The sequence below is a fragment of the Diadema setosum genome, chromosome 14, assembly GCF_964275005.1.
Source record: "Diadema setosum chromosome 14, eeDiaSeto1, whole genome shotgun sequence".
In the NCBI taxonomy this organism is placed as follows: Eukaryota; Metazoa; Echinodermata; class Echinoidea; order Diadematoida; family Diadematidae; genus Diadema; species Diadema setosum.
The window spans coordinates 8,651,824-8,664,133 of record NC_092698.1 but is presented as its reverse complement, the minus strand read 5'-3'; the positions used below and the strand labels follow the sequence as shown (position 1 = coordinate 8,664,133).

Below are 12,310 nucleotides of genomic sequence, written 5' to 3'. Positions count from 1 at the left end.
CTGGACGGTTTTGTCTGGAAACATTTTAATCATAACCATTGTTTACATTTTGTATATTTAGCAATACTTAACATCGATTATACCGATTTAAATTTTTACATTGGTTGTTTCTATCCCTAACTCACATTCAAGAACTATTTTGAAGCACTAATGCTGGGTTTTTGCTTCATCTGCAAATGGTTAATTATTCCTTTGAATCCACCACTAAAGTTCAGTCAAACTACTTACAATACACACAACATCAACAGAGCACCAGTGTCAAAACCAACATACCCACCTAACACACTATAAACCACGTAACACAATTCATGCAGACAAAAGACACCAAAGCCAAGCACAGACACGTAAGATACACTGATTATATCTCATAGTTTTGATATTTACCATAAGAATTTTCGTCACCAAATACACTTGTACTCTGTCTTATTCCGTCTGGTTGAAATCACACATACACGTATTTGCATTTATAGTGTAACCTACTATGCATTTTATTCTAATTTTATTGCGTCGCTGGGGCGACAAGACCTCGTATCTGAAATTTTGGTGAAAATGATTTTTTTTTTTAATTAATGGTCAGGTAGTCAGTTAAGTGATGTCCTGTCCAAATCCTAACTGTCTTGACAAGCCACCGCGGCATGTCAAGGGAAAGGCTCTCCCATTTGATATCGTGCTTTGGCTGCCATATATCATTATATATAATCATATATATATATATATATATATAATATATATATATATATATATAATATATATATATATATATATATAATATATATATATATATATATATATATTTATGTATATACATACATATATATATATATATATATATATATATATATGTATATATATGTATATACATATATATATATATATATATATATATATATATATATATATATATATGTATATACATAAATATATATATATATATATATATATATATATATATATCTGCTCCCCTGAACATTTCACATTTTGTAGATACGAGGTGTTGTTGCCCGGGCGACGACTGTTTGTTTGTCGTGCACAAAAATGAACGCGGCCAAAGGCCGAAAGCTCGAAAATAAAAAGTCCGATTTGCAAGCCTCGTCCTGGATGAAATCTCCTTCGTTCGTACATTTTTACTTTGTATGAGTCTTACACCTTCGAGTACGAAAAAATGTTGTGCCGGTACCACCTAACACCTGTGTATTATGTATATCGTGTGTGTGTGTGTGTGTGTGTGTGTGTGTGAGTGAGTGCGCGCGCCCATGCGTGCATATGTGTATTACTTTATTTTCGACACCGGCGACGTTAGAGAAGAAAACCAGAGTATTCCCCGCATAACACACACCAAAAATGTGTGTGTGTGTGTGTGTGTGTGTGTGTGTGTGTGTGTGTGTGCGTGTCGTGTGTGTTTCAGTCAACGCATATGAAAACCTATGATAGAATCCGACTTACTTATTGTCAATTTCCGTGGTATTGTCCTGAAATGATTCAATGATTCAATGTTTTTATTTCATTTTTCGACAAAAAAGATATGAACATCACTTTTTTGATACCAGAAATTAAGGTGCGTAAAGTATAACATGAAAGAATGTATATACAATGATTGTACCACCTTATAATAATTATACACTATCATATAACTCAAGTGACTAGAAGTAATTATACAGTATGCAAAATTCGAAAAATGGAGGGACCCACTAAAAAGACAAAGCTTGTAGATTGTGGGCCCCTGCAGAAATGGTAGGCTCAAGAACGTTCCGCTTTCTATGATAGAAATTTTATTGTCAAGGGGGAATTTGCTGCGTAATGAGCAATTCATGGCATTATCTTTCACTTAACTCCACTTTGCAACCTCTTCTAGTCATCTCTAAAATCTCTACCATTAAAAATCTTATTAAAGAGTGATTCGATAGAGGTAGGAAATCGTGCTGAAATTCATTCCATGCCGTTTTTTCTTTCACAGAATACGGAGAGAGCAGCCAGCTGGCATCGGCAGACATGCATTGTAAGGACAGCGCGTCTTTCGTCCTATTCGCTATATTACATGTTCTCATTGCCCTGTCTCCAATGAGGAGAGTGGCCGCGGGGAATTCAACCTGTCGCATCGATCTGGTAAAACGTGAAGCGCACTGCACCAACTTGAATCTATTGTCGGTGCCTAAGAACCTACCCGGTAACACTGAGCTTCTCGATTTGTCTAACAACAAGATCACCACCTTGTACAATTCGTCATTCCTCGTCTACAAACACATAAGAGTTCTGGCCATGATTGACAATAACATTTCTATCATAGAAAGCGGAACGTTCTTGAGCCTACCATTTCTGCAGAGTCTGGATCTTTCACAAAACTTCCTTCTTCCGGTACCTCGATGGGACATGTTTGTCAGCACTAACCTAAAATATATTGGGCTAGAAACGTTGAACATTTCATACTTCTCTGATGATCTCTTCAGGGTGATGACTTCACCTTCAATATTGAGCTTAGACTTCGACTATGTTGAGGAAGTCAACTGGACGGAATGCCACAACGTATCATTTCACTACGTGTCACTTGGGTATAATTGTCTCGAGGAACTCTCGGAACAGTCTTTTGTGATAGATTGCATCGTAGATACTCTCGATCTGACCGCCAACCCAATCACACTCGTTAGCTCCGCCACAATCTCATCCCTCAAAGTCCGAAACCTCATCATGGACCTGGTAATGTTACCAGAGATAGAGTTACGCCACCTCTTCGAGGGTGTAGGTTCGTCGTCAACAATAACATCGCTATCCATCAAATTTATTAACCTCGCTTCCATACGGCATGGACAATTTAGTGCATTACAGGGAAAACAACTTCATAAGCTTGATCTCTCCCATAATTTTCTTCAACAGCTCATTCCAAAAGGGTTCGAAAATTTGACGGGCGTGTTTGAACTGCAACTGAACAGCAATCAACTGAAAGCGATTGGTCCTATCCACTTCTCTGGTATGTCGTCGCTGCGAGTGCTGTCTTTAAGGGATAACGGGATATCTTTCATAAATATGGACAATTGTTTGTGGAGTGCAAATCTCACTTCACTTGATCTTAGCGAAAATAATTTGATGCAAGCAGGGGATCATGCATTCAACGGGCTGAAGATTTTGGAGGTTTTAGACTTATCTGACAACAATTTGAACGCAGTAGCGAACGTTCTGTTTTCGGATCTGGAGTCGTTGAACACTCTGATCCTGGTTAAGTGCAGAATAACGGAAGCACTTCATTTTAACGTGTCGTCCTTGAAAGTCTTAAACTTTCAGGATACAAAGGAAATCCCTCCAAGAATGCTCTTCCCCGATACATTTCAGACAAATACTCCCCTTCTCCAAACAATAAATTTTAAAGATACTGAAATATACTGTCCTAATCTGTGGGACTTCAATAAAGGCATATCTTCCTTTTACGGGCTACATGATTTACGTGAATTAAATCTTGGTGGTACTGACATGAGATTTGTATTCGGTGCTCTTTTTCGAAACCTGTCCAGTTTGCAAAAGTTATCTCTAGACTATAGCCAGGTGAATGTTAAACCTTGCCTGCTTGAAGGTCTTTTTAGTGTGGAGATTGTCAGCCTTATAGGAAATGGGATATTGTCCCTTCCCGAAAAATTCCTAAACGATACAGTTCAACTGCGAGAATTGAAATTAGCTCACAATGATATAGTTTTCTTGAGAAGCGATCTGTTTCGAAACATTGAAAATCTAACCGAATTAGATCTTTCATTTAATAGATTGGTCATGCTAGACATTGCGACCTTCGAGCCTATACTACACACCCTCTTGGTACTAAATTTGGAGCAAAACCAATTGGCTTGCAACTGTTCTCTTCAGTGGTTACCTGAGTGGGTTTCTGAGAGATCCATCTCTCTTGAATCTCGTGAAGAAACGAAGTGTGCTTACACTGGCTCACTTAAATCGGCTAAAGGAAGTCAATTGATGGATTTTGATCCAGGTAGAGAGTGTGGTCCACAGTTTGTACTCTACTTTTTAGTGGTAGCCAGTGCTTTGTGTGCTACGCTTGCTATCATCCTGATCTACTACAATCGCTGGAAAATCAGTTACGGACTTTTTCTATGCAAGATCCACTTTATTGGTTACCGGGAAATCGTTCCACGAGAGCAACGAGAGGATTTTGATTATGCTATTCAAGTTATCTGCCACGATGAGGACGAAGAGTGGACAAATGAGATCTTTCGACGTGGTCTTGAGGAGAATCTGCCTGAATATGGCCGACTTGCCATTGGAGATGAGGCCCTTCGGCTTGGGATGTACTACCTTGATTCCGTTAACCGTCTTGTGAAAAACAGCTTTAAGGTGGTCTTTCTTATCAGCGCAAATGCTCTCAGGGATCACATGTTCCTTCTTAAATTCCGAATCGCTCTGGATCATGTTAATGAAGTGCAGATAGAAAAGATCGTGCTTGTGTTTCTGGAAGAAATACCGAACGCCGACCTGCCATTTCTGGTCCGTCTTTTCCTCAGTGATAACCGGGCTTATCTCATGTGGCCGCAAGACCTTCAAGGGCAAGCCTACTTCTGGGAAAAACTAGGAAAATACATGAATGTCAACAGATATTGTAATCCGCTGGTTCCTCCATAGTGGATGATATTAATTTTTCATCGAAGCCGGTTAGTTGAAACATGCGCAGTTGACATACGGGGAGTTGACTGTACTTATAGTCTGTAGGATCGGGCCCTTTCACTTCCTCTCTTGTCATTATCAGGAATACGTTTCTCTTTGAGGTTTATTTCATTTTTTTTTCTCTCTCTCTTTCTCTCTTCCCCTTATCTGAATTGGCGCGGTAGGGTAGCGTATAAGACTCTTGACTTTAAAGCGAATTTTCTGTGTCCGAGTCCTGCGGTGTGTTATACCTCCTGAGACAAGACAGTTTCAATGACGATGTCCCTTTCAAACTAGATGTAAAAATGGGTACCTCACATTGATACAGTAGTTACAATTAAATACCTGATCTAAAAAGGACTCATGGCCATGGCTGGTCATTTTTGGTGAAGAAAAAAAAAAGTGAATTTGTCCAATCAAAGAATATTTAAGTATGACAGCATTGTAAATTGAAGTTAAGGTGTAAATTGTTATCATAATTATCAGTCATGTTACTTTTTGTTTATTGGTGTGTGTTTTTTTTTTTTTTTTGTTGTTGTTTTTTTTTTTTTGGAGGGAGGTTCTCCCGTTTGATGTGTTAAGGTATGTTTTTCATTATTTGATTGGGCCATTATTTGAAGAATTTACAGAGTACACGTGTAGTATTTACAGTGAAGCAACAGAGCTGGTGTTTTACTCAGCATGGCCTACAGAAGTGTTAAATGCCTACTATTGCACAATGTCCCTCATCACCTAGTCATTCATATCTATTGTGTGTATTTCTGTGTGTGTTTGTGTGTGTGTGTTTATTTAAAGGAAAATGTTTTCCGTCTGTCGTAATTGTGGAAGTCATTTGATGTATCTCAAAGAAACATGACATATGATGTGAGTAGACAAGGCTACGACAAACAATGTGATTATTTTACTCATTCTTGATATTATATTATATTTTGTTTTACTCCTTATATGGAAAATGAAAACTGAAGTGAATTAAACTGATCTGACCATCAACTTGTGGACGCACTTGCTGCGGTGTTAGTTCAAAGTCTAATTATAAAATGTTACATGTTCCATGTTATCTTTGTAATGCCTAAATATCATTCTTATGAAACATAGTGTATGTATTACAAGCGAGGTTTTCAAAAAGATGTGGTCACGGTGTTAAAGGTTAAATGTAAAAGGTCTAGAGAAAAAACTGCAAGTTCACTTTTCTTTTTGTTTTATCAGATATCGATTCTTTTGATATAAAATTGGCCATTTGTTCAAAATTTAAGTGAGATTTTTTTTTGTTGAGTAATGTAAGATCATATATATGTGTTTTGGTATGATTATGAAACAACATGTTATGTAAGGGGCTTATAACTTTTAAGCGTGGTAGTAATGATTATTATTATTTATCATTGGTATGATTCTAAAATCTCACCACCTTGTTATTTTCTTTCTAAAATTCCTTAATAGCTATACATTTGAGAGACACCTAAATTCAGAACATACACAATTCAGGTTATGGGCACTGACAAACGTTAACCATTCCACATGAAGTCCCCCCCCCCCCCAAAAAAAAAAAGACAACAACAGCAACAACAACAAACAAACAAAACAATTAATTTTATAACATATGATTTCCGGGCAATTTTATGCTTTCCTCATTTACATTCATGAATATGTATTTGAATTTACATAGCTCACGCAGGCAGAAATTCAGAATCTGAGCGATAGTTTTGTTTTTCTTTTGGATTGTTTACGGGAGCTCTATTTCCTTTCCGTCGATTATAATTTACGCCTAATCGTTCAATTTCCAAATGTGAATTTTGTCTTTTCTATTCAAATCTTTGCGTTTTTCCCTATGAGTTTTTTTGGGAGTTTCAATTATTCATTTTAAAGTGATAAATACACTGTAACTACTTCATGCAATCAAAAGAAAATAGACTTTTGAAAAAGTGGGTAATGGAGTAATGATGATGGGGGGAGGGGCGAAAGGTTCTTATAAAACAAGCACGCAGATATACACAACCAAGAATGGCTTATTTGTGTGTTATTATGATTATGTTCAAAAGTTCCGTGTTGTTCTGTGTTTATATATATTGTCGTTTTGATTTATTTTGTTATGTTTCTTTTTTTTCCATTGCAAGAAAATTGAAATAATAGGAGGTCAAAACATCGAAGCAACACTGGGACAATATACTCTGGAAGCTCCGTACACACACAAAGAAATGAGATTGCCCCAAATCTAATCACATAATGCATCACTTTAAAAACAAACTGAGAAATCACAATAAGATTACAATGAGCAACAAACAATATCAGCGTTCAATGCAGTCGAGATTGCTATTCTCGAAGGTGTCAGTTAACCTCCACGCTATTATGCTGCTTTGTATTTATATACAGTGCATGATGTACTTGTATAGCGTCCGCGTTAATTGCCATTTTACCATCATAAAGTAAACATTTCAGCAGCTAAGTGAAAGACACACATCTGTTCACTCGACCCATAAGTAAATAAAAGCAAGACTTATTCTATACTGAATGCACGTATTAGGAACACGAGTGCCATTTGAATGACGGACGAGACTCCGTCTCCGCCTTGAAATGGATTTGAATGCTCCTTGCTGAGATGCAAATTCCTATCTTAGATTTTGGTGCAATTAATTGCTTTAATAGTGAATTTGAATGACTGGATTTTAGATTTGATCGCTGATTCAGTGCTGCGACCTAGGAATGCGTGAAATTAAATGCTTTGAATTGGAACTTCAATGACAAGATAATGACATTGACCGGGAAAACCAATATGATACAATATCAGGAACTTGGTTTCTTTGCTATTGTTGTAGGACCTACACTTTCCCCTTTGCTCTAAGCATTTTCCGCGGTATACCTTGGTTCCATTTTGATTTATGCCTGTTTCTGTTTCCTAATGAGCTCATCATCACTGTCCAACAAGTACACTGTAAAAACATCGGTGTTAGATTTAACACCACGGGTGTTAAATCTAACACCAATCAAACTTCAATAAAGGACCACACCCACAGGTGTTAAAAATGCCGCGTGACTGTGATGGTGTTGAAAAGTGTTCACCTGAGACTTCGTGGTGTTAATTTGACACTGTACCTGGTGTTATTTTGACACTGTACTGGTGTTAATTCAAAAATGACACCACATGGTGTTGATTTGATATTTGTTGGTGTTAATATCAATGGTTTTAACACCCGTCCAGCTTCAATAAGAGACCACACCAGCTGGTTACACTTTGGTGTAAATTTATTTTCCCATTTTTTCAAAAATCTAGTATTTTAATGTAAAATTCTTGATCGTCTTGTTTAAATTAAAAATCAACAAGAAGTGCAGTTACTAAGAAACTCTTCAGAAAACAGTTTAAAATTTGGAAATGACACCCGGAGGTGTTAATTTAACACCATAAATGAGCACCGAAAATTTAACACCAGCTCGGTGTTCACTATTTAACACCGGACTTTTTGCAGTGTAATGTCTGTGTTACATGCCAGCTAATTCATTTGGTTAAATTAAGCTTTAGACAAATAGTATGAGAGACGGGGGCTCTGATACGAATGCGTGAAGTCCTTAGCCACTTTTACATTCCTAATACATTGCATTTGGGGTCTTAAATAAGGTTTATTATTCACACAAAAAGTGGGCCCGTGAATAATCAACAACTAGGAAGGTCTAACTCAACGAGGCCATAAAAATGAAAGAGAAATGCATATATTCAATTCAATTCCTTTCAATTCAATTTCGGTTGTATAATAAATACACCAAATATAAGTCCGAACAAAATGAATGATTCATCTTTACAACAGGGAGACACGAAGAAAAAAAATACACCAAACTTACACTTTATAATATATATATATATATATATATATATATATATATATATATATATATTTTTAGAGGAATGGACAGATATTTATAGTATTAATAATGTTAATTTGGCATATAAATGTTTTAATAATAAATTATGTAGAACAAAAAATAACCGAAGTAAACCAAGAAATCCTTGGATTACAAAAGGTACTTTGAAATCCATGAACACTCGTAATTCTTTGCATAAGTTACATATTCGTGACCCAACTGAATTTAATTTGAATATGTATAAAGTCTATCGAAATAGATTAACAAAATTGATTCGTTTATCCCGTAGATTATATATTTTTTTTTTGATAGAATGAAAAAGGTCTCTTCGAATATCAATGCAACATGGAAAATCATCAAAGAGGTCCTAGGTAAAAAGCCTGATTCTCCGCCTACGGATGATATCACATTAAACGGCATCAAAATAAATGATCCCAATACGTATGCAAACTCATTTAACTCATTTTTCGTTAACATCGGTCCGGAAATTGCTACTAAAATTAGCAATACTTCTGCTCATTTTACAGATTATCTTTTTGACCAAAATCAAGAGTCTATTTATTTCAACCCAACAAGTCCCAGTGAAATTATCAATATCACCAAATCTTTAAATAGTTCCAAATCTTGTGGTTTTGATAAAATAAGTATGACGTTTTTGAAAGAAATAGTTTATCCATTCGCAGAACCGTTAAGCCATATATTTAATCTTTCTTTATCACAAGGTATTTTCCAGATCTGCTGAAAATAGCTAAAGTCAATCCTATTCATAACAAAGATGATCCTCATGAAATTAGCAATTACCGTCCCATTTCCTATTGTTTATAATAGACTTCTTAAATTTATCAATAAGTATGATTTACCTATTCCCAATCAATATGGTTTCAGAAAGAATTATTCCACTGATTTAGCATTGATACAAATTTATGATAAAATTACGAGTGCTTTTGCAAATAAAGAACATGTTGCAGGTATATTTTGTGATTTGAGTAAGGCATTCGACACTCTTGACCATTCTATTTTAGTCTCCAAACTTAGTCATTATGGTATTCGGGGACAAGCACTTTTTAAAGATTATCTAATAGAAGACAATATGTTACTTTTAATAGTTGCGAATCTGATCCCCTTTTAATCAAATGTGGTGTTCCTCAAGGCTCAATTCTGGGCCCACTAATATTGTTGTTTTATAGAAAGAAAGAAGAAAGAGAAAAATGGGGCCCTATACAAATAATTTGCCCCAGACATCACTAAACATAAAACAGTCATTATCAATCTTAGAAAAATATGAACATTATTGAATATATACGCATGTACCAAGTCTCCACGAGGGAGCTCATATCGTCTCCACGAGGGAGCTCATATTGTCTCCACAAAGGAGCTCATTAAGTCTCCATGGGGGAGCTCATATTGTCTCCAAAGGAGCTAATTAGGTCTCCACGAGGGAGCTCAAATGATATTTATAAATACCTCAAATTCTTTGGTTAAGCAAACTCAAATTACTATACCATACACGCGCGCGTGTACCACACATTAACTCACCCATGTGCACATACACTTACACACATATCCATCTCCAACCACGCACACATTTACTAATATCAGAGGTCAACCCAAAATAATATACAGTATCTAAATAAAACGCACACACAATGATGTAAATTACAGAATAGGGAACATTACTATAACTGTATCATTGTTTCAAGAAAAAAATATATATATATATTCAGTGTTTATATGAATATCATTATTTCGAGAGAAAGGAAAAAAAAAACAAAAACAAAATATATATACAGTGTTTATATCATAGAGCTCTGTGCGTCACATCAATGATTCGTGAAAAATCCAGAGGCGTTGATACAGCAAAGTCGTTTGCAACAAACAACGGAGAAATTACTAATATTCCTTCTTTATGTTAATGATATCATTAATACATCCTCTCTTTTCTCGTTTTGTTTTATTTGCTGATGATACCAACATTCTCATAAGGATCTTAAGATTTTAAATGATACTTTAAATTTTGAAATGAGTAAAGTATCAAATTGGTTTAAGTCGAATAAACTTTCTTTGAATATAAAAAAAAGACTCATTTCATCTATTTTAAACTTCATTCTCATAATGTAGATACGCTGATACATATTAACATTGATTATATCCCATTAGAAAAGAAAACAAATTCAAAATTTCTGGGAGTACATATAGATGAAAGTTTGACTTGGAATGAGCATTTGCGTCATGTTACAACGTGTATTTCTAAAAATATAGGGATTATTTCTCAGCTGAAATTCTTTCTTCCTCGTTCAACTTTATTTTTATTATATAATTCCTTAATTCTCCCATATATAAGTTATTGCAATGTTGTATGGGGAACTTGCGGCTCTACCAAAATAAATTTTATTTTCAAATTACAAAAGAGAGTTATACGCATTTGTACAGGATCGCATTTTCTGGCTCATACTGATTTTTTTATTTCATGAACTTAAAACGTTGAAGGATTTTTATTTGAATATTATTCAAGTAGCAGTAGCTATGTTTAGATATAAACATGATCAACTCCCATCATCATTTAATAATATGTTTAGTTTTAACACTTCTGTCCATTCGTACCCTACTCGTATTATGTAGAAATTTTCATCTTTTGAATCCCAAATTATTAGTGACACATAAATCTATAAGACATTCGGGTCCGGACATTTGGAATAATCTCCCTGACAATTTAAAGTCCTGCTCAAGTATTTATTCTTTGAAAGCTTCACTAAAACGATATTTGATACAATCATATTCTCCAAACCAATTAAGATAACAAATATTTATGGTAAATGATTGTCATTTTTTTTTCAATCTCTATTTTCTTCCTTCAACTGCATCTTGCACCCACACCTGCAACTGCACTGCACCCACCTGATCACTTTCCTCCAAGAGAGTTTTGTCGTTGGATAGTAATTTTATGAGGCCTCCATCCATTTCAAGCTTAATCGCTTACGATGGTGGTCTCCTGCATTCAATGATCTCTGTTGTTTACTGAAAAATACTGTATATTTTATTTCATGTTCCTGTGTATCTACAATCCTCAATGCAATCACTTATGTGTATCTATTTGTGTACTGTTATCGATTTATTTCACTGCACTTGCTATTCTTTGTCTTTGTACTTCGGAAATTTGTGTTCAAATTGTATCTGATTGGATGCAGAAATAAAACCAAACAATACCAACAACAATCGCGGAATCTATTAAGAAAAGGGGAACGAATGTGTACATAGTGAAAACCGCATAGTTTTATAAAATACTATGAAAACCTACAATACACTTGTGTATGCTACAATAGCACAACTCTTTCTGTATGTAATGTAATATGAAAGCCGAAATATATAACATAATATAATCATTATTCATTTTTATGGATGCGTATGAAGAAATGTGCATGATGTACATACATTAGTACAATTCACAGTGTTGTCACGGCATCTGGATGCCCTTTAACTTGCTCGATAATTGAATCAGTACCAATCACTTATGTTTGATCTATATTTTACGCTGACTCATTTACATTCACACCTTATGCTTTATGTACATACAGTTATTTGTAAAATATGTGCACATTCCACTTTGTTATTGTATTTTTTAGTGTGCACAGTCGCAATCAAGGCCGAAAAAGGCAGAAAATTTGGAGAAATAAAAAGTTTTGGAACGCCAACACGTTGAATAAATCACCTTTTATTTCTTCATTTAGATATATTTCCATAATATTATGTATGAATGCATATAGGCCTACTTGCATTCATTACACAATCCAATATGAAGTACGAATAGAAAGGAGACGGATGTATAATATGT

At 35.1% G+C, this 12,310-nt stretch overlaps 1 protein-coding gene across 1 annotated transcript; it reads left to right on the top strand.

The window, feature by feature from the left end:
* The first annotated feature begins 1,989 nt into the window (after positions 1-1,989).
* On the top strand, positions 1,990-4,611 carry LOC140237894 (CD180 antigen-like). The gene has a single exon (XM_072317826.1). The coding sequence runs from the start codon at positions 1,990-1,992 to the stop codon at positions 4,609-4,611; it is 2,622 nt and encodes an 873-aa protein (XP_072173927.1).
* Positions 4,612-12,310: the final 7,699 nt, after the last annotated feature.